Source organism: Carex rostrata, chromosome 2 (assembly GCF_964058835.1).
Source record: "Carex rostrata chromosome 2, lpCarRost1.2, whole genome shotgun sequence".
Taxonomy (NCBI): domain Eukaryota; kingdom Viridiplantae; phylum Streptophyta; class Magnoliopsida; order Poales; family Cyperaceae; genus Carex; species Carex rostrata.
Window position 1 is genome coordinate 4,046,027 of NC_135919.1, and position 24,063 is coordinate 4,070,089.

Sequence of the window (24,063 nt, forward strand, 5' to 3'; positions counted from 1 at the left end):
GATTTTGTCTACAATAATCCACTGTTCCTCTGAGCTATCACAGTTGAGTCAGCACTACTCAGTGGGGCATTCTTTCTGTAGGCATAAATCAAATTAAAAATAAAAGAAGTAAAGTAGAACATATAGCTTGAAGATAAGGAGGAATGTATACAGTATACCTGCATGGAAGGCCACTTGTTTGTTTTTTTTTTCCTAAAAATTAATTGCAGGGTGCTTCTGTCTATAATAATCCTCTTTTACTCTGCATTCTTTCTATAGGCAAAAATCAAAAGGAAAAAACAAAACTACATATATTAGTTGAAGTATGAGAAGACGAGATGGAAGTGACAATATTATTATCTGATGAATTAACAGATTCCAATTTATTGCAAGAGCCTTTTATTAATTTTAAGGAATTGAAAAGAATGTACCTTGTGAAATAATGAACCACTATCCTACTGCACATATCTGATTTCATTCACAGCCAACGACCACCACAGCCTTCAATTTTCTTCACTTTTAGAGAAGCAGGTAACTCTGGGATATGCTCCAGGGAATCAGCTTGGGAGATTTTTAACTTTTCAAGCACAGTGAGCCTCGCCATTGTTGCAGGCAATGACTTCAGAGAGTTTGCAGACCTGATAGTCAATGACCTTAATGAAGCAGGTAACTCTGGGATATGCTCCACGGAATCAGCTTGGGAGATTTTTAGCTTTTCAAGCACAGTGAGCCTCGCCATTGTTGCAGGCAATGACTTCAGAGAGTTTGCATCCAAGATAATCAATGACCTTAATGAAGCAGGTAACTCTGGGATATGCTCCAGGGAATCAGCTTGGGAGATTGTTAGCTCTTCAAGCACAGTGAGCCTCGCCATTGTTGCAGGCAATGACTTCAGAGAGTTTGCATCGAAGATAATCAATGACCTTAATGAAGCAGGTCACTCTGGGATATGCTCCAGGGAATCAGCTTGGGAGATTGTTAGCTCTTTAAGCACATTGAGCCTCGCCATTGTTGCAGGCAATGACTTCAGAGAGTTTGCATCCAAGATAATCAATGACCTTAATGAAGCAGGTAACTCTGGGATATGCTCCAGGGAATCAGCTTGGGAGATTTTTAGCTTTTCAAGCACAGTGAGCCTCGCCATTGTTGCAGGCAATGACTTCAGAGAGTTTGCAGACCTGATAGTCAATGACCTTAATGAAGCAGGTAACTCTGGGATATGCTCCAGGGAATCAGCTTGGCAGATTTCTAGCTCTTCAAGCACAGTGAGCCTCGCCATTGTTGCAGGCAATGACTTTAGAGAGTTTGCAGACCTGATAGTCAATGACCGAAATGACTGAAAGTTTATGTTGTCTGACTGCAGAAAACCATTCAATGCTGTTAATTTTGGGCAGTTTCTTATGTTCACCATTCTTAGTGATGATGATGTTGATGGCCAGCCCCTTGAGACAGAACTTTGGTAATATCCTGGAAGAGCACTAACTCCAACATTCTCTATCCAAAAATAATCCAGAGAAAGTGGTATACTGGGACATTCGGTTAGATTTTGGCAATCTTCAATGGACAAGTAGCTTAATGACAATAATTTCCCAAATGTATCTTCCGGTATCAATACCAGTTTCTCACAGCCACTGATGGTTAGGTTCACAATATATTGCAAATCTAGGTTTTCTTGTTGCAAAAATCCATTCAAGGACATTAAGTTGGGGCATCTTTTTATCACCACTTCTCTTAGTGATGATTTCGGGGATAATGGTTGAGGAGTGTTCTTACCAGAAGTTTGGTGCAAGTCTGGAAGAGCAGCCAGACCTACTTTACGAATTCTGAATTTAATTAGGGAAAGGGGCATATTAGGTAACATATCCAAGTTTGGACAATCAAATATATCAATACTTTCCAGATATGGCATTTGCCATGAAAATAATTGGTTTTTCCAAACAGGACAATTAGATAATTTTAGAGATGACAAGTTAAAAGGGGATGAATCCTTCATCCAACTAGGAGATCTTTGGCCTTTATAATTCTCAATTGTCAATTTCATGAGATTTGGATGGGGTTGGAGGTAGTTAATAATTTGTTCTGGATTATCAGAATTGCTCTCTGAGGTCCATTTAAGGGAGAGCAATATGAGATTAGTCTTCTCTAATAGGTTGGCACTCTTAGCTTCATTGGGATCCTCTATATTGTCAATGTTCTCAATGGAAAGGTGTTGAATACTGTTTAGTTTTTCCAATTCATTTATATGTTGACCACTCTCTTGTCCAACAAAAAAGGTTAACTCCCGTAGAAACGTCAGCTTGTGGACTCCATGAATAGTTTGCATTATCTCCTGGGGAAGCCTTAGGTAACGCAACATAAGTAGATTGGAAATTCTAGTAGTTTCAATTCCCGAATAGGATGAATTATCACAACTTGTTGGAAACTCTAGCACTTGCAAATGATAAAGTTTGTAAACTGAAGCAAGGAATGAGTACTGAACGGATTTAGTATCAATGGATAGGTAGCGAAGGTGTACTAAACAACTCATCTCTTCGGGCAATTCAAAGCTACCATATCCATTTATTTTCAATAAACGTAAAGGTTTTTTGATTAAATTACTCGGTAAAACAAATTCTGAACCCCCTTCAGTAAAAATAACCAAGCTACGTAAATTCCCAAGATTAGAGACCCTGTCAATTTCACTTCCATGTACAGACACATGTCGTACAGTGCTATGTACGACAATAGATTTATCATTAGGCTCTATTCTACAACATTCCCCAGTAGAAACATTACGGGCCAAGTCATGCATCAAATCATGCATAACATACGTCTCACCTTTCCATGATTTTGTATATTCAAAGAATGATTTCCTCAAAAGGAGATTGAAGTAATCTTCTCCAATATCTTCAAGGTTTTTTCCTTGGCTTGATTGTTGCGGAATAAATCCAGCAGCGATCCACATTTTGATCAAATCATCTTTATTAAAATGATGATCTTGAGGAAATATGCTACAAAATCTAAAGCATACTTGCAAATCTGCTGGTAAATGGTAGTAACTCACCTTCAAAACATCCATCACATCCTCTACTTGCTCCAAGTTAAACAGAGACCCATGATTCAAAAATTTTCTCCAATACTGGTGGTCCATACGGGAATTCAGCAAGCTTCCGATCACCTTTGCTGCTAATGGACTCCTTCGAAGCAATTTTAGTATTTGCTCTGCAACTATGTGTAAATTTTGATGATTTTCAGGGTTAAAACCACGAAATGCATAGCTATAGAAGAGCAGTCGCATCTCTTGCTCTCCTAAGCCTTCTAATGCTAGAGATTTATGCTCCGTATTTATCACATTAGCAAGCAATTCTGCCACAGATTTCATTCTAGTTGTTAATATGATTTTACTTCCTTGTTGTACAAACTTCAAAGGGGCAATCAGTTGCTCCCAGTCACACATCATCTTATCCTCCCATACATCATCTAGAACGAGAAGGATTTTCTTTGAAAGTACCATATTCATCAAGCTCTCCTGAAGCTCATTTAATGGTTTACCACAATTACTTTCGCTGAGCATTTTTCTCGTTACATCTTCAACACTGAAGCTGGTTGAAACACAAACCCAAATTGTTTTATCAAATTGTTTTTCCTTCAACATCTCTTGGTATGCAAATTGTGCAAGGGTGGTCTTCCCTTGTCCACCGACCCCAACAATACTAAAAGAAGAGAGGTGAGCATTAGTTGGTCGCTTCAGCCAATCAATTATCTCGTTTTTCTCAACTTCCCGGCCAAACACCTCAATTTTAGGTAAAAAGGAACTAGTTTGCCCCCTCAAAACTTGACCGACTTCTTGCCCTGATTCCGAAAGACCATGAAACTTGGCAAGTTGGAGGAGATTTTCCACACCATCAGAAGCCCAATTTAACATTGTTATAGCCTCCTTCAACCTCTCCACAGAATCATTGGTAGTACATAGTTTTCTCTTCTTTGAGCTAGAAGCGGAATCTTCCGCCTCATCTCGGTTTTTCACCATAGCCTCCAGTTTTTTGTACTCCAATTCATCAAGCACATCTTCGGATGCTTCAACAGCCTGCCTAAACTGCTCGAGCCATTGGCTAGCATCCGGGTGCTTCTTTTTGAGTGCTTCAGCAATGCCCATGACAGCTCTGATCTTGGGAAGAGCTGTCTGTAGCTTCTTTAGCTCGGCTTTGATATCATCTGCGAGCATATGGCTAAGCAAGTACGAATAACCCGTGCTGACAAGGTTCTCAACAACAGAGGACCCCGCGGTGCTGACAAGGTTCGAAACAACGGAACCCGCTAGGCCTGCAATGGTTGAAAGAGACATCTCGAAATTCCTTCTTCTCCTGGGTCACCTTCTTCAAATCAAAGCCGGTATTTTTTTTTGTGTTTCTTGGGAATGACACGGAACAACTAGCAATTTTTTTTGTTTTTTTTGTGCGGTAAACCCGTACCAAATCGTTGGATTTAGAAATGAAGATAGCAAAAGGCAGCTTCTTTCAATAATAAAATAAAGGAAATGAATAGGCCAGAAACAAAGATAACAAGTGATCAAGAGTTAGAGATTCTGGAAACATATACCGTGGATCAGATGACAAGAGATTAAGAGAGAGGGCTGAGATGAGAAACAGAGATTAATTTGGAAAATGCAAACGCGTACCCTACGGCAAGAGATGAGAGAGAAAGAGAGAGTCGGAAACAAAGATTGGTAGATAGATTGAAGGTAGTTGCTAAGAGATGAACACTGAACAGAGCGCACTAAGAGCTGAATTCGTGTCCTCAGCATTAACTCAAAAAAGAATCTTTTGAGTTTATACATCTGGACTGTCCGATTTGCTTCAAAATTCGTGCTAATTAAATCCGCACTATTATTAAAGAGACTCTGAATTATAGGCTGTAATCGGATTGACTCCGATTAAAATCAGATGGCCGAGATGCATCAACTCAAAAGATATGCAGACGATGCGGGACTCGTTACTTGACTCGAAACTCAAGTCCACAGCATTATTAAAGATTGTTAGGTTGATATCCCTGCAGGATATGAATACAATTAATTGCTTGACTGGTAAAAGGTAAAGTGGAAGCGACAATGACTCGCTGCACTGTCAGTAATTGCTGTACTTTTGTCACGGGCTGGTACAAGCACCGCTTTTCTAAAATGGAATACTCCGGTGTCTTTCCTTCTGCGCTTTGGTTTTAATTAAAAAAGTTTGAACTTTGATTTTGTCTTTGATTTTGATTTTTTTTATAAATTTAAATTGGAAACTTAAATAAAATAATTTAAATTATAAACGTAACTAAATTATTCATTTATTTTCATATTTAAATTTTCTTGATTAGTATTTTTATTTTAAAGTAGATATAACTCAATTATCAGATAATTATTTATTTTGTATCTGTATTCGTGGATTATCTGCTCTGTATTCATATATGTTTAAGATGGATTTTATTTTGAATTTTAATATCCATTTATTATTCATATTCGTATCCGTTCATTAAAAAAGGAATACATATTTAGTGTCAGCATTATCTGCTCCGTTTACGCTTACATACGAGATCAAAAGAGTTTAATTTATAATGTTATTTTATTCTACCGTAAGTTACTCATTCAAGAGTTATGCTAACGTACTAAACGTTAATTAGCATATGAGCTAACACATTAACAAGTCAGATTTAATTTCTTTTTATTATGTTCGATCAAACGGTCCAACTTACTCAATAAGATCTACATATATAAATATAGTAGAATACAAAAATTTGCTATTTTTACAATTCTTTACTATATTTTATTTATAAATTTATCATATTTGATATGCATATATTGTTATTCATCTCGTATTCGTGTCCGTTTAAGACGGATTTGATTTTAAATTTTGATATTCATTTACTATTCAAATTCATATTCATATCGACTCATTAAAAGACGAATACAATTTGATATTAGTATTATCCACTTCGAATCTGCTCTGCTTATACCCTATGTACAACCGTTATACGAGATCAAAAGAGTTTAATTTATAATGGTATTTTATTCTACAAAAGAGTTTAATCTATAATGTTATTTTATTATACCGCAAGTTACTCCTTCAAAGAGTTATATTAATGTACTATCGTTAATATATCAACTAACACATTAACAAGTCAAATTTAATTTGTTTTTATTATGTACAAACGGTCCAAAATACTCAATAAAATCTATATATACAAATATTGTAAAATATAAAAAGTTTACTATTTTTACAATTTTTTACTAAATTTTTTATTTATAAATTTATCATATGCATAGATGCATATATTCATATTTTATATTATTTTAAGTTCAACATTAAATTTAAAAGTCACAAATAATAATTATATTGAGTGTTTAACATATTGTTTAGGTTATATATAAGAACATTTTTTACTTCACTGTAGTACCAATAAATAAATAATCAATTATACTTTCTGTAATAATGGAAACAAAATTATTTGAACTAAATATTTTTGAAAAAAAAATTCAAATATGTAAATTCTAGATGAGGATTTCGGAAATTTCTCGGTTAGACATCGAGGTGGGAAGGAAATATCTCATACCCACTACAACGACAAACCCTTCGTATTAAATATTTTTAAAGTGGAAGCGACAATGACTCGCTGCATCAGTAATTGACTCGAAACTTCCAAGAAACAGTTCTTTTGGTAACTTACCGAGTTTTGTCACGGGCTGGTACAAGCACCCATTTTAATTTTAAACGTAAAAGGGGAATATAGAATTGTATCCACCGAATGACTTTATCCAGGGTCCTCTCTGCGCAGAGCTCTTTCAATTCTTCAATTCTTCTTGGAATGGGAGTAGGTTTGATGCCCATCGGATCTAGTTTGGGTTCGATGGATTTTTTCACCGTTGAATTGGCTTTAGGATTCGTACCAAAACTTTCACATCTGCTTTAATATTCGTGCGCACAAATCTCAAAATAAATTTAATGGTATATCTGTCCATCGAACCTAAACCTTTTCCATTCTTCTTAACCCCAAAGTGCATATATACTTTATCTGTTTATTCTTTCTTTGTCTTGTGGGACTAAATTAAATTGGAACATCCGGACAATACCAAGTGTTTGAAACTTTGGATTCTTCCCAGTTTCCAAAGCTTGAATTCCAACTTGAAACAGGGTTCGCACTTCTTCCCTTCTTTTCTAAAATGAAATACTCCGGTGTCTTTCCTTCTGCGCTTTGGTTTTAATTAAAAAGTTTGAATTTTGATTTTGTCTTTGATTTGGATTTTTTTTATAAATTTAAATTGGAAACTTAAATAAAATAATTTAAATTATAAACGTAACTAAATTATTCATTTATTTTCATATTTAAATTTTCTTGATTAGTATTTTTATTTTAAAGTAGATATAACTCAATTATCAGACAATTATTTATTTTGTATCTGTATTCGTGGATTATCTGCTCTGTATTCATATATGTTTAAGATGGATTTTATTTTGAATTTTAATATCCATTTATTATTCATATTCGTATCCGTTCATTAAAAAAGGAATACATATTTAGTGTCAGCATTATCTGCTCCGTTTACGCTTACATACGAGATCAAAAGAGTTTAATTTATAATGTTATTTTATTCTACCGTAAGTTACTCATTCAAGAGTTATGCTAATGTACTAAACGTTAATTAGCATATGAGCTAACACATTAACAAGTAAGATTAATTTATTTTTATTATGTTCGATCGAATGGTCCAAATTATTCAATAAGATCTACATATACAAATATTGTAGAATACAAAAATTTGCTATTTTTACAATTCTTTACTATATTTTATTTATAAATTTATCATATTTGATATGCATATATTGTTATTTATCTCGTATCTGTATCCGTTTAAGACGGATTTGATTTTAAATTTTGATATTCATTCACTATTCAAATCCGTATTCATATCTGCCCATTAAAAGACAAATACAATTTGATATTAGTATTATCTACTTCGAATCTGCTCTGCTTATACCCTATGTACAACCGTTATACGAGATCAAAAGAGTTTAATTTATAATGGTATTTTATTCTACAAAAGAGTTTAATCTATAATGTTATTTTATTATACCGCAAGTTACTCATTCAAAGAGTTATGCTAATGTACTATCGCTAACATATCAACTAACACATTAACAAGTCAAATTTAATTTGTTTTTATTATGTACAAACGGTCCAAAATACTCAATAAGATCTATATATACAAATATTGTAAAATATAAAAGTTTACTATTTTTATAATTTTTTACTAAATTTTTAATTTATAAATTTATCATATGCATATATGCATATATTCATATTTTATATTATTCTAGGTTCAACATTAAATTTAAAAGTCACAAATAATAATTATATTAAGTTGAGTGTTTAACATATTGTTTAGGTTATATATAAGAACATTTTTTACTTCACTGTAGTACAAATAAATAAATAATCAATTATACTTTCTGTAATAATGGAAACAAAATTATTTGAACTAAATATTTTTGAAAAAAAATTCAAATATGTAAATTCTAGATGAGTATTTCGGAAATTTCTCAGTTAGACATCAAGAGGTGGGAAGGAAATATCTCATACCCACTACAACGACAAACCCTTCGTATTAAATATTTTTAAAGTGAAAGCAACAATCAATGACAAACCCTTCGTATTAAATATTTTTAAAGTGAAAGCGACAATGACTCGTTGCATCAATAATTGACTCGAAACTTCCAAGAAACAGTTATTTTGGTAACTTGATCGACTTTTGTCAAGGGCTGGTACAAGCACCCATTTTAATTTTAATTTTATGCTGTGCCCTCTCTGCGCAGAGCTCCAATTCTTCAATTCTTTTCAATCCCAAAGTGCATATATACTTTAGAGTGAGTCTATGGTACTATGCATATTACGATTTGTTACCGTGTTATAGCTCTATATTTGAGTTTTCAAATTCTAACGGTCGATCCGAACCGTTCATCTTGTTCTCCATATTAATATGTATTTGGAGACCAAATTTTACATTTTTTTGAAAAAAATTTACTATTTTTTTAGATATTTAGAAAATCTAAAAAAAATAGTAAATTTTTTTCAAAAAATATGTGTTCTCCATATTAATATGTATTTTTTTTCTAAATATCTAAAAAAATAGTAAATTTTTTTCAAAAAATGTAAAATTTGGTCTCCAAACACATATTAATATGGAGAACAAGATGAACGGTTCGGACCGACCGTTAGAATTTGAAAACTCAAATATAAAGCTGTAACACGGTAACAAATCGTAATATGCATAGTACCATAGACTCACTCTAAAGTATATATGCACTTTGGGATTGAAAAAAATTGAAGAATTGATGGAGCTCTGCACAGAGAGGGCACGGGATAAAATTAAAATTAAAATTAAAATTAAAATTAAAATTAAAAGCTTGTACCAGCCCTTGACAAAAGTCGATCGAGTTACCAAAAGAACTGTTTCTTGGAAGTTTCGAGTCAATTACTGATGCAGCGAGTCATTGTCGCTTTCACTTTAAAAATATTTAATACGAAGGGTTTGTCGTTGATTGTCGCTTTCACTTTAAAAATATTTAATACGAAGGGTTTGTTGTTGTAGTGGGTATGAGATATTTCCTTCCCACCTCTCAATGTCTAACCGAGAAATTTCCGAAATTCTCATCTAGAATTTACATATTTGAATTTTTTCTGTCTTGTGGGACTAAATTTAAATTGGAACATCCGGACAATACCAAGTGTTTGAAACTTTGGATTCTTCCCAGTTTCCAAACCTTGAATTCCAACTTGAAACAGGGTTCGCACTTCTTCCCTTCTTTTCTAAAATGGAACTCTCCGGTGTTTTTCCTTCTGCTCTTTGGTTTTAATTAAAAAGTATAAACTTTGGGTTTGTCTTTGCTTTTAATTTGTTTTTTTCATAAATTTAAATTGGAAACTTAAATAAAGTAATTTAAATTATACACTTAATTAAATAATTCATTTATTTTCATATTTAAATTTTCTTGATAAGTATTTTTATTTTAAAGTAGATATAAACTCAATTATCCGACAATTATTCATTTTGTATCTGTATTTGTAGATTATCGTTCTGTATTCGTATCCGTTTAAGATGGATTTTATTTTGAATTTTAATATCCATTTATTATTCATATTCATATTTGTATCCGCTTAAAAACGAATACGAATTTAGTGCCAGCATTAAGTTGAGTGTTTAACATATTATTCAAGCTATATAAGAACTTTTTTTAGTTCACTATAGTACCAGTAAATAAATAATTGATTGTATTTTCTCTAATTAACAATAGAAAAAAATCATTTGAACCAAATATTTTTGAAAGAAAAATTCTTATGTATAATTCTAGACCACGATCCCGGAACTTTCTTGGTTAAATATCAAAGAGGTGAGAAGGAAATATCTCATACCCACTACAAATCCTCCATGTGCACAAAGAATAATATAATATATATCTCACACCCACTATAAATCTAATTCACATCACAGTGAGAAATGAATTATTTTAATTCGGTTTGGCGAGGTTAAAAATTTATAATTTGGGAACAATTGGGATATAATTTAGATCAGAGATCTCAGTCCTACAAGGAAGCAAAAATGTTCTGGGAAAAATTCGCGAATAATTTGAAAAATTCGGAAAAAGTTCATAAAATATGCAAGTTATTCGGGAATAATTTGGTCAACTAAAATAATTCGGCGTTCGACTCGCCATCAACAAAAAATGAATTATTGACGAATAATTCACGAATCTTGTGACTATGATTTGCATCATGTGAGACATCTCAAACTTTCACTACAACAGAAAAGACTATCAGAGACCGGTTTTCCGGTCTCTGATAGTCACGTCACCGGTCGCTGATAGTTATTCCGGTCTCTGAAAGTCGATTACGGTCGCTGATACTCCGGTCGCTAAAAGCATTGTCGCAGATACACTTCTGATGACGTCACCGGTCGCTGAATGACGTAATCCGGTCACTGATACATTTTTTGCGACCAATCTGTTTTGTCGCTGTTGTTTTTTGCTGACGTCAGAAAAAAGTATCTGCGACCGTGACACCGGTCTCTGATAGTCAAAATCCGGTCGACCGTAATCGAGTAATTCTCAAAATTAATATATATTACAATTCTAAATTTTCCTATAAGATATAGGAAAATTTAGAAGATGCAATTTTTCCAAGAAGGGAGAGAAATTTACCAGCACATATGCATATTTGTTAAAAAAACGAACAAGTGTCTCCACTAGATGAAACAAAAACTAAAACGCGGATGGTACGGACCTTTGATCGATCACCGGATGGTACGGACCTGAATCGATCACCGGATGGTACAATTACATCAAAGTTCGACAAAAAAAAAGGTACACCAATGTGTGAAGGTACCATTACAGTATGTACAGTATTGCAATATGGTTAATTATCCCTAGAATGAGCTTCTGCTTGTAAATTATAAATCCGAAACCCTTACTTTGCAATAAAATAACATCACCAACATGTATAATTGACCTAATATTCTTCGACCAAACAGAAAGAGGGAAATTTGGTCTTGAGTTGTCACCGACTTGAATCAAAGTCTTGAGAAATGCACCTTGTTTTGGCCCATATTCTCTCTGTACCAAACAAAATAATGATTTCAGCACAAAATATAGGCAGCTTAAGACTCTCACCTTCCCAAATTACAACAAATGGGTGCTCTAATTTTGTACGTCTCAATTCTAGCCACTATCAAAAATTTTGTACGTCTCTAATTTTGTGCTGAAATTTTGTACGTCTCTAATTTTGCACAAAATTAATTAACCTAAAGGAGAAATCAAATCACTCGCCATTATCAAAAAGGAGAAATCTACACATTTCGGTGGTACAAAAAAGGAAGTTGGAGATTCTTAGAAAAAATAAGGGCCTGTTCGGTAACACCATTTTCCTTGAAAATTCTTAGAAAAAATGACTATATATATAACATTACCAATGTAGTGTTCGGCAGCATGGTTAAAATACTTATTCTCAAAACCTCAAGGCCTTTTTTCCTATTTCTTATGTTGTTGTTTGAGGAAAATAACCACCACCTCCAAACTTCTATTATTTTTCTCAAAAGTTGGAGCTCACAAAGTTCTTTACTTTTACTTCTCTAATGTTTAGTTTAATATTTTACTTGCAATAATTGTTATAACTATGTGATATATGATACGTGATATCTATAAAATATATATATGAAATCTATATGTGATGTTTATATTTTACTAAACAAGCATAATTAAACAAACACAATTTAAACAAGCACAAGACTAAAATTAATTAAAAAAAAACATAATAATAATATAATAAATTAATTAAACAAGCATAATTAAACTAGCAACACTTAATTTTAATAAATTAAACTAATTTTAAGTTAATTTTAATAAATTAAGCTAATTTTAAGTTAATTTTAATAGTTAACTAGCAACATAATGTCCAATTATACTGATCATAATTAGTGACTAGTTTGAATACATTTTTAATAAAGTTTAATTTTAGTATTACATCTTCAATAAATTTATAACAATATGTAATTTTAAGTAATCAAACAGCGGAGCTCTTGGACAGTAATTTTTAAAAGTAGAATATTTTGATCTTCGTTGAGAGTGGAAATTAACTAATTAATATTTGTTTAATTAATTAAAAAGAGGAATTATACTAATTAATACTTTTTAATTAATTAAACTTCAATTAACTTGTACAATTAAGCAAACACAATTTAATAATACAAAGACTAAAATTAATTAAACGAGCATAATTAACTAGCAACACTTAATTTTAATAGATTAAGCTAATTATAAGTTAAGTTTCTATTCTGATGTCTAACATAATCATCCCACATAAGGTTAGCAATTTCATCTTCTTGTTTATACAATTATATTGATCATGATTAGTAATTAATACTAATACACTTAGTATAGTTTAATTGTAGTATTACATCTTCTATTAAAAAAAAAGACAAAAAAACCAACATCCTAACAAATTCCCATGCATTTGCCGAACACCTATATTCTAAAATTCCCCATGGGTTAAATAACTTCGATTTTAACAAATTGAAATTTCTATTTCCATATTAAAAATTCTCATTTTCACAAAATTCCCATGCTGCCAAATAGGCCTAAAAGAAATCACAGCCTGGTTTATGGGAATCGTAGATAGACGAAGTGTTTTTCGTCATTGATAGAAAAGAATGAAAGGCAAAGCGTCCGCACCCCAACCCCCCCCCCCCCCCCCCCCCCCCCCAAAAAAAAAAAAAAATGAAAGGCACTTCAGGTTTCAGTTTGTTGCTTCTAAGAAAATGAAGATAGAAAGCAAAAATGTAGGGTAATAGAGAGCGGATAAGGGATAGCACGAGAGCATAACATAATAGAATAAGGGTATTTTGTCTTTTATTATTTTAATTAAAGATTTAATTATGGTTAATTCCATAGTTAATATGTAATGGGTAAAAAAGAAATTTTTAAGACTTTAGGGATAAATTAGATAAATTGAAGAATATAGGGATAAATAAGAAATTAGAAGAGTTGGGGAGGGTATACAAAAAATTAACCCTTTTTTTTTCTACCGCTCATCAGTATGAACCGTTAATAATGTTAGTTTAAAATATGTGAATTATGTATTGTTTAAAATGTGAATCATATAAAAAAAATAAAATAATGAATCACCAATAAATAATAATAATAATAATAATAATAATAATAATAATAATAATAATATTAATAATATTAGTATTGGAGATTCATATTGTATAATGATTTGGTTGATACTACTTAATATTTATACAAGATTTCTAATTGAGCAATTGTTAGCGGGCTTTTTTTATGCACCACTGTAATTTTTTTAAAGAGACCTTCTTATTTAAACTTATGACATGGTTTTTTAGAATTGTTAAAATAATACATAATAATATGAAAGTTTTAAATAATTTTTAGGTAAAATTCATTATTACATTTGAGTTTTTGAAATGTTTATATTAGAAAGTTATTACATGTTGTATTGTTGTATTGACTAGGTTTTTACTTTTTATTTTAAAAAAAAATGATTATTATTTTGTCGACTAGATTTCACTTCATGTGACCCATTTAGAATAAATTAATTTATCATCCCTGACAAGAAGAAATTTATAATCACTTGAACGATGAAACATGCATAAAACACATCATTTTTTTAAAAGACATGGTACGTAAATAACATAAATCATGATTATAATATATATATATATATATAAATTTATGTCTTATTTTTTAAGATTGTTAAAAGTTGTTATAGTAAAATACTGTGTAAGTGATCTCTTGGTGAAATAATTTTTAAACAAATTGAGAAGCTAATCAAATTTCGGCAAAAACAATTAATTTTGGTCTCCATGTACTGGAAGGTCCAATTAAAATAATGCAGCTTGTGATGCAAAATGAATTTTGTATGGAAATAATTTTTTTCAGCAAAACCAATTAATTTTTGTCTACATGTATTGGGACGTCCAATTAAAGTAAGCAGTTTGTGTGATGCAAAATGAAGTTTGTATGAAAATAATGTATTTCGGCAAAACAATTAATTTTGATCTCCATATATTGGGACGTCTAATTAAAGTAATACAGTTTGTGTGATACAAAATGAATTTTGTATGAAAATAATTCATTGCTTTTAAAATATCCATTTCTATTGTTATATATTGATGAAATTACAAAATATAGAAAATTTCTTTCTTGATATCATAAACACATAATATGGAGTATAATTTATTCAATTGTTTTTTATTAGATATTGAAGAATATCAAATAATTGTAATTAGAGCAAAAGACAAACAAATTCTATATGTAATTGATTAAAATTTTATTTTTTTGAAAAATAAGTCATATAACCCATTCATTACTTGAACACTATTAATTTGCAAGGTTTATACTATATATACCAAAACTGAAAGACTAGATTATCCCATGAATAGTAGTGTAAATCACCATCACAGTTCATACTAAAAAACAAAATTCATGCAACTGGTACCCGTTTACTGATACACTGGTACTAGCAACTGTTCCTCATGATCTGACACACATATTAGAACTTCAAAAACAGTTTTGAGTTTCTTATTTTCTTAGTACCAGCTAGCTTTGACATAGACATAACCAACATGCTCTTTGGTTTGAGCATTCCATCGATCATCTTATATTTATGGATATATTCAATAGAATTAATTAACACAAAACATTCATAAAATTATTTACTGTCTTGATCTTAGTTGTTTCTTTTGTGATTATCTTTTAAATAAAGTGTTGAAAACAAAATTGGCCCACAACCATATTATCAACTAGAGCAGATTTAGAAAAAAAAAATTGATTTAAAGAAATCAAGAAATCAGAGGAGAAGAGATTTGATTGAGAAATGAAAGGGGAATACGATATTGGAGGAGGAGATCTAAAAAAATATGTTTTGAACCGAGAGGTTTAATCTTTTTTTACCGGTTCATTACCTAAAAGGCTGAAATGATATCGGTCCAGTTCTGATAACACTGCTACTTTGCATTCAAGAAAATAGATTTATATAATACTAGTGTTGCAGAGAAAAAAATAAATAAAAAAAGGCTGACATTTTGTCTTGCATATTGATTCGCAGCGCCTGGAGCTTTGGGTCTTGCATATTGATATTGCTAGTATGATTTTGCATCATGTTTGATTATTGGGCAATTTTCAAACCAATTTACTTAACTCTCGCCTCACACCTGAAAACTATATAAGAAGAAATCAATTAGAAAAGCTCTCATTTCGTTCAGAGGATGATTATATGAATTGTTTGACAAGTACGGAATCAGAATTCAGAAAAGGAGATTTACCGAAAAGCAGTAGATGATGATTAAATTAGAAAAGGGGATTTAACCATTCTTTGCTTCTCATTCTTAGTTCAAGTACCTTATAACGAGCTAGGGTTTCGAGCCAATCAGCAGAGGAGACAGTGGAGGCGAAGACCCTTCTTCTTCGCGTAGGCGCAGGCGGAGGCGACAGTCCTCTTTTTTCTTTTTTCTTTTGTCGCGATACTACGCTCTGCCTGCCGTGGATTCTGCGGAAACAAATCTGCTGGAATCCTAGCGGATTTCAGGCTATATGTTTCGAGATTTGTGCATAAAAAACTGTATGCTTTGAGATTTGTGTATGAAAAAATTTAGATAGTTGTTTTTTTCAATTTCATGGTTCTTGAAATCCTCAAGAATTTCAACAGATTTAATTCCGGATTCTGCGGGGAGTTGATAGTATTTTTTTTTTTGGGGAATTTCACTTATATCCCTCAAAAATTTCAAAATTACGTATGTTCCCCTCTAAAGTTTAAAATTACGTATTTCCCTCTGAACTTAAAAAACTCACAAATTTATCCATTTATTGTATTTAATATTAAAACTCATTCTAAAATTTTAAAATACTAATTTTACCCTTCATTAACAGCATATAAATTCTATCAAACTCAAATTTAAATCTAAAGGGTTTCCTACCGTCCGATCTGCGTGCATCGCATTAAGATTTGTGCGTAGTGCTTCAATATTTGTGCTGATCTAGCGTGCATGGATCTTACAGCAATATTGATCCGCGTGCATCGCATTAAGATCTGTGCACGTCGCTTCAATATGCATGTGTATTTGCATCAGGATTTGTGCATCACATATAAATTTATGCCTTATTTTTTAAGATTGTTAAAAATTTATAATAAAATATTGTCCAAGTGATCTATCGGTGAAATAATTTTTTAAACAAATTGAGAACCTATTTAAATTTCGACAAAACAATTAATTTTGATCTCCATACACTCGAACATTCAATTGAAGTAATGCAGTTTGTGTGATGCAAAATGAATTTTGTATACAAATAATTTTGATGTCCATGTGCACAATTAAAGTAATGCAGTTTGTGTGATGCAAAATGAATTTTGTATGAAAATAATTTATTTCAGCAAAACAATTAATTTTGATCTCTATGTGTTGGGAAGTCCAATTAAAGTAATGAAGTTTGTGTGATGCTAAATGAATTTAGTATGAAAAGAATTTATTGCTTTTAAACTATCCATTTCTTTCGTGTTATATATCAATGAAATTGCAAAATAAAATTTCTTGCTTAATATCATGAACACATAATATGGAGTATAATTATTCAATTGTATTTTATTAGATATTAGAGAGTATCAAATAATTATAATTGCAATATTTCCTTCAATTGGGCAATTTTCAAACCAATTTTACTTAAACTCGCACCTCACACCTGAAAACTATATAAGAATAAATCAATTAATAAAAAGAGTAAGTCTAACCTAAAAAAATCAAATAATTTAGAAAAGCTCCCATTTTGTTGAACTTAATAACAAGATTAACTGAGACTCTGGACTTACAATTAGTTGCAATTAGTCAGAAATAATAATGCAACGTTGTATAATACAATACCTGCTTTTAATGCAACCAGAGAGAGGCAGGTCGAAGAGAACTAGAGACTAGAGAGAGATCCTATAGGAAAATGAGTTGAAAGTTTGAAATAAAGCTAGGACTTTATTAAAATTTTAACATAATGGCTAATGCTATCCCACCGCACCGCCTTTCATTTGATGGCCCGATTCGAAAATGAATCAATAAAAGCGGAGGAGAGTGCGGCGGGTGTGGGTAGAGGAACAGAGAATGGATGACACCATTGCCGAGAAGCGATACTCTATATATTGCTCTGTATTTTACTCTGTGTATGTAAGGTTCTATTTGAGGTAAAGAGAAGATAAGAAGAAAGAAAGAGGGTTTTATTCAGTTCTCCTCTCGTCGCCAGGGGAAGAAAAAGAAGAGAATAAACGAAAGAGAATTTATTTGGAGGTGGGATCCGCATATTAGTGAGATAGAGAGAATTTAAGTCAAATTTTTACGTATCATGATGTGTTGTCATCAAATTCGAAGGAATGATTATGACATGGGTTAATACGAGTCGTAACATGGGACAAGCACACGTATTATAACGTATCCGATCACATCATGACTTCTTTAGGGTTTTATCATTAAATGACTATCATCGTGGTTAATCACTGTCATTTTGAGAACTATTAACAGATTAATAACGTCATTATTCACTTTAAAGAACTTATCATGAATCATAAAAAGTAATTGTAAAGATACTTAAATTGATTCTCGCCGAATCAACATAAAAAAAAAAAAAAAACTTGATTTTGACCAACTGTATGGACTAAAAAATCACCGAATTTTTTTATTAGCACCCCAATAATTAAAAATTAAATAACCACCATTCAAAATTCTTAAATTCAAAAGTTACCACCTACGCATTCTGAAGACACACATTAAATATGATTGGTGCGCACTCTGAAGAAAGACACCAATTTGGTGCTCTAGCTGGGGATGCACATCAGTTGGTGCCCTTCCCAGAGTGCGCACCAAAATGCAAAAGTGATATTGAAAATTTTGGATATTAATATTTATATAAAAAATATATGAATATAGAAAATTTATGTCGAAAATTAATGTTTTTATGTTAGATTAGTTGTCGTTAATTAGAAAGTTTAAAAGAAAATTTGGCAAGAATAAAAAGCAAACACAATATTTTTTTTAGTTATGAAAAACTTGTGTTTAATGTTTAAATTTTACAATCAAATCAACGAATGCACACAAACTACAACGAACCCTGCATTATTTAGGTACCATGCTATACTAGCATAAATGTAAATAAAAATTATAGCAGAGCCACTCCACCAGAGATCTAAATATGTGTCGTGTGGTAAGTCATAACTAGTAACACTGAGTTAGATCATGTGTCGTGTTACAAATCAGATTTATATGTGTCATGATAAAATTTGAATGAATGATCATAACAAATTAATCACGTCGTGATTGGTCACATTTGATCAGATTAACTTTTTTTTTCTTAATTTAAGTTAATTTATTCAAAATTTATCATTCAATCAAGATCTAACGGTTCTAGTTATATGTAACTCGTGTTATGATCAGATCTTTCGCATGACATGACGGTCCTAATGACACATTTCACATTGGACCGAATTCGTCGGGATATTATGATGTTGAGGGATATGAATTAAATGAGGAAGTACAGGAAATTAACAGTAATTTGACTGAGCAATATGTACTGGGCCTTAAATATTTTGATAAAACAGATCAAATTAGTTGGGCTTGTGGCCCAGTACTAAATCATGGAACAGGTTAACTTTTCAGGAAAATACAGTCAATGCTAATGCTAAACCAAGTAAAATTGTGAAAATCATGAAAACCTAATTAAGGAGATTTTTAACGAAAAAATCCTAAAAGAAAAATGAGAAGGGATCAAATGGTTACATATTTTGTGTCTTCATCATGTCTCTATTTTTGAAAGTTTTAATAACTCAAAATCTAAAACTTAAGAGTCAAAATAAAACCGTTAGATATGATCTATGTCATTTTATCTATTCACATGTAAAAAATTATAACATTCTAACTTTATTTTGGTTGTAATCAGGAACTTGTAAAAAATGTACTAATATGGATAATTTAGAGATGTTGATTTTTCAACTTATTGATTCACATAAGAACAAATTTGAACTGTGATATTTCTTTATGAGCACATAGAGAAAATAACATAGATCATATCCAATTATTTTGTTTTTATTTTTAAGTTTTAGATTTTTTTAAATGTTAAAGTTTTTAAAAATAAAAACATAATGGAGGTAAAAAAAAGTGGAGAACACTTCTCAATAAAAATTGCCACTCTTCCAGTCGCATTTTTTTTTTATACTCCTTTGAAAATTGGGTTTCGACGTTCAAGGGTTTTGGACAATTTTTATCAAAAATTGGACTAAATCTCTGTGATTTGTGTTGAAATTCGTGTGAACTAATTTAAAATTTAATAAATTTAAACAGACTCGTAACAAATCTAAATTGTTTTGTTCGTGTAAATTGTTATATAAACTGGACAGTTTAGGCCGACTTTGAATAAAACTTTAAACAAAATTCTCTCGACAAATATAGCCTCCACCGGTCCAACAAGGACACCATGGACCGAAAAATAATTTAGGATCATCCATGCGAGCCTTTATGTTTGCACCGAATAATATTTCACTGCGGCGTGGACCCGAGTACGCTTTACAGCTGTAGAACCCAGCACAAATAAGAATTCACATCCTCTCCAATATCTATACCTGATAAAAGGGAATCTTTTACAATTACTAGATCTGGACCGTTCTTTTTAACTTGACACAAATCTCAAAGCCCAATAATACGAATCCGTATTCTCTCCGGTATTGCAGAGGATCAGCCTCACTTTACGGTTTGAGATTAAATCTCAACCGGTTTGGGATTCAGTCGTAAAAGGGGCAGTATTTTTGGGCTTTGAGATTCGTGCCAATTTAAAAAGAACGGTTCAGATCTAGTAATTGTAAAAGATTCCCTTATCAGGTATTGGAGAGAATGTGAATTCCAATAATACTGCCTCTATGATAATCTGAATCCTAAACTGGTTGAGATTTAATCTCAAATCGTAAAGTCAAGATAATCATCTGCAATACATGAGATATACGAATCCCACAAATAAACAATAAAGTAAAATCACATATATATGGCCATGCTGAAAGCAAGGTATAGTTTAAAAAGTTTGGTAGGCATTAAAATTAGTATGGCTAGTATACAAATCTATCGATTTCAAATGGTAAATCTAATTTTATGTTATTAATTGTATGTTTATATATAAAATTTATAATTTTTCAAATTTATTTAGTATCAAGTTAAGCTGTTAAATGTGAAAAAATTTAAATTAATTTTAATGCATTCATTTTTCAATATTTTTACCGCTTGATTTAATATTAAAATAATCCGAAAAAATAAAAATTACGCATGAATATGCATCAATCATAAACATAAAATAAAAGTTAAAAAAATTGAATTAATTGTTTAAAATTGATCCAATAAATTAATTTTAGAGTTGGAAAAAACGTATCGTGCCGTGTCGTGATTTTTGTTTTGTGTTGTGCCGTGTCGTGACCAAGTTAATTTTTCACATGATGTGTCGTATCGTGACCAAAATGTCAAGGGGGTAGTCAAGGCACGCGAATGATCATGCCACGTGAGTCACGCCGTGCCCAAATGTGCCATGACCAAACGTGCCTCGTGTGACTGGCATGACCATTTGATCAATATCTAATGATCCTAATTACACGTGACTGACCTTTCACGTGGCGTACTGTGTTGTACCAAAGTTTCAGAAGATAGTCACAGTACGAGACACACAAATCACGATACGTAACTGACACACGTGCCGTGCCGTTCCGTGACGGAACTAGCTCTGCCGTGCCATTTTTTCCGCTCTAACCAATGTTATAGAGCTTGGTAGGCATTAAAAAATCATGAAAAAATAAATGTTGGGAAGCAAGATAAGGTCTCCATCATGACCAATTTTATCACTATGTAAAGAAGTTGGTAGAGATGTAGAAAGGAGATGAAGTACATAAAAGATCTGAGAAAAGTCGATTTCTTATCTTATTTAATAAACAAGTTATACCAAGTTGAAGGGACAACTGAAAGGGAAAAAAAAGTCAATATTTTTAGTGGTTGAGAATTCAAGTTTCTCCTTGCCTCTACTTCATAGTTATCTTTTTACTGTTTGATTAGTATCAAAGATCTATATATATAATTGATTAAAATTTTCGTTTCTTCAAGCTCAAAACATTAACAACATAAATTATGTAGTATTTTATGTAACTTTTATTAAAGGAGAGATTTACTTACACCATTTTTTAGTGACGTCAAATTATACTCTTTAATTTTAAGTTTTTAAAGTCCAAAAATCGATCTAAACTGTTCAACATGATAGATATATTAAAATGTTCTTGCAAATCAAATTTCACATTTTTTTGAATTTTTTTACTATTTATTAAGTATTTTACAAAATCGTTATTTTCAAACCATTGAATTTTTGTACTCATATTAATAAATAGTAAAAAAATTTCAAAAAAATAAAATAAATTTTGAAGCACATTTAATATATTCATCATGTTAAACGGTTTGGATTGACTGCTTAAACTTTAAAAATGTAATATATAATCCGGTGTCACCATAAAGTATTTAAGTAGATTCTTCCTCTATGTATTAAATACATAGGATGAAATGGTAAATAATAACGAAAGAAGTTTAATGTATTAAATACATAGGATGAAATGGTAAATGATAACGAAAGAAGTTTAATTACCTGCTCCTTTGTCTAACCTAATTAAATTCATACTAGTTGACATAAATTAAACATTTATATCGACATTTATGTGTGTAATGGACCACAGACTATTGACATCAGTACTGCACTTTAATCAAATAAAATGTGCATGGAGTCATTAAGTACTTATTTGTATACGTGTACGATATAGATATGGCTGCATATGTATTAATTCTGACAATAATTAATTCATCTCTTTCCCAATCTTAGTTGGAATGCAATCGGCATGGTTTGAGTCTTTATATATTTAAAACATGAGTAGAACTAGGTGGTGTTCTTAAATTTACTAATTATAAGTTTCTTTGTAAATTTAATTTTAAAACTTATTTGATTGGTTTCAAACGATGAATTCAAATTGTTGAAACCAATTAATTTTACAAGTGATGCGTCTACAGAGGCGGATCTAGAATTTTCGTCAGTGGAGAGGGGAGATGAGAGAATAGTGAATCGGGTTCAAACCCATTAGCTAACTGGATACTAGATGAAAAACAATCATTTAACTTATAATTTTTCATACTACGACTTCAAATTTTCATTCTAATTATCAATCAAAATTTAAATAATTTATTATAATTTTAATTCAAATTACAAGTAAGGATTTCAGAGGGGCCAAAATTTTTTTTTAAGGAAAGCAAAGTCAATTCAAGCCTATAAATTTCCCTGGATCTATGTGGGTCTGACCTTGTGCGTATACATGTGATCAGCCTTACGAGTAATGCGCCTATATATAAACAATTTAAATTTTAGAGCTAGCTATAAGAGCTATGGCTAGTAACACATTAAATTTTTTGTTCTGTAATATATTATTCATCGAGTAAAGCTAGGGTGTGATGTGCTCATCAAGGAAGTTTGGTGAGCACAACTCCAAAAGTTCATCAGATCGACTTTAAACGCCGAATCCAAACCGTTGAAATCCATGTACTTCATGAGTGATGCATGTGCATGCAAAATTTTGAAAGTTTTGAGTTCATTTGCTACACGGTCAAGCGGTTAAAGAAATGAACATTTTATTAAGTTAATTTATAAGTTGTTTTATATAGTCAATTTTGCTCCATTTTTTCTCTAAAAAAAATATAAACCAAAACACCTCTGTTTTGGGGGAATTCCATATTTATCCAGGCCGTAGAGCCAATCTGCGGCTCCACTTAGCAAGGCATAGGGAATGTTTTGAGTTGTTGTAACATGCACAATGGGGCCGCAGATTGGCTCTGCGGTCCCTCCCAAATGGAGCTGTAGAGCCAATCTGCACCCTGACTAAATGTGGAATTCCTCCAAAACATAGATGTTTTGGTTTATTTTTTTTATTACGGTATTTAAAAAAATTCGGAAAAAAAGGACTAAAACGAACAACAAAGTTTACTAGAGTAATTTATTAATGAGTCGGTGAAAAAAAAATTGACATTACTGTCCCATGACGCCATGTAAATCCACAATTAATAATAAAAGAAAAATTGAACCAAATCCACTAAAATTCATGTGCTGATGTGCAACATCTAGGATTAAAAAATCCATCTCTCGGATCAAGTTGGTGCCTTATTTGGATGATGTATGATTGTCGTAAGCAATTTCGATCATTGCTTATTTATAATTTTTGCTCTCAATTATGATGACGCCGCTGATTACCACGCTAAAAGGAAACAAAGATACCCCTCATCAAAACATTGGATTGACCAAATTGTAACAATAACAAGCATAAAAGCCGCAGCCTCTTAAATCAGCTGCAGCATTCCGTCTTCATAGACTATCTACAATTTGGTAGGGTAGAATTTAACTTTTGAAATTTCTCTGACTAAATTAAAATAGAGTAGGGTTAAAATGCACCGTTGGTTTTGTGTCTCAACTATATTCCACG

At 31.6% G+C, this 24,063-nt stretch overlaps 1 protein-coding gene across 1 annotated transcript; it reads right to left on the minus strand.

Moving 5' to 3' along the window:
• Positions 1 to 410: 410 nt before the first annotated feature.
• On the minus strand, positions 411 to 4,712 carry LOC144569703 (putative disease resistance protein RGA1). Its single transcript, XM_078320158.1, has one exon. The coding sequence runs from the start codon at positions 4,301 to 4,303 to the stop codon at positions 917 to 919; it is 3,387 nt and encodes a 1,128-aa protein (XP_078176284.1). The 5' UTR covers positions 4,304 to 4,712; the 3' UTR covers positions 411 to 916.
• Positions 4,713 to 24,063: the final 19,351 nt, after the last annotated feature.

Bases quoted from the DNA above. Each gene is read 5' to 3' on its own strand.
- LOC144569703 (XM_078320158.1), bottom strand. From the start codon at position 4,303: ATGTCTCTTTCAACCATTGCAGGCCTAGCGGGTTCCGTTGTTTCGAAC.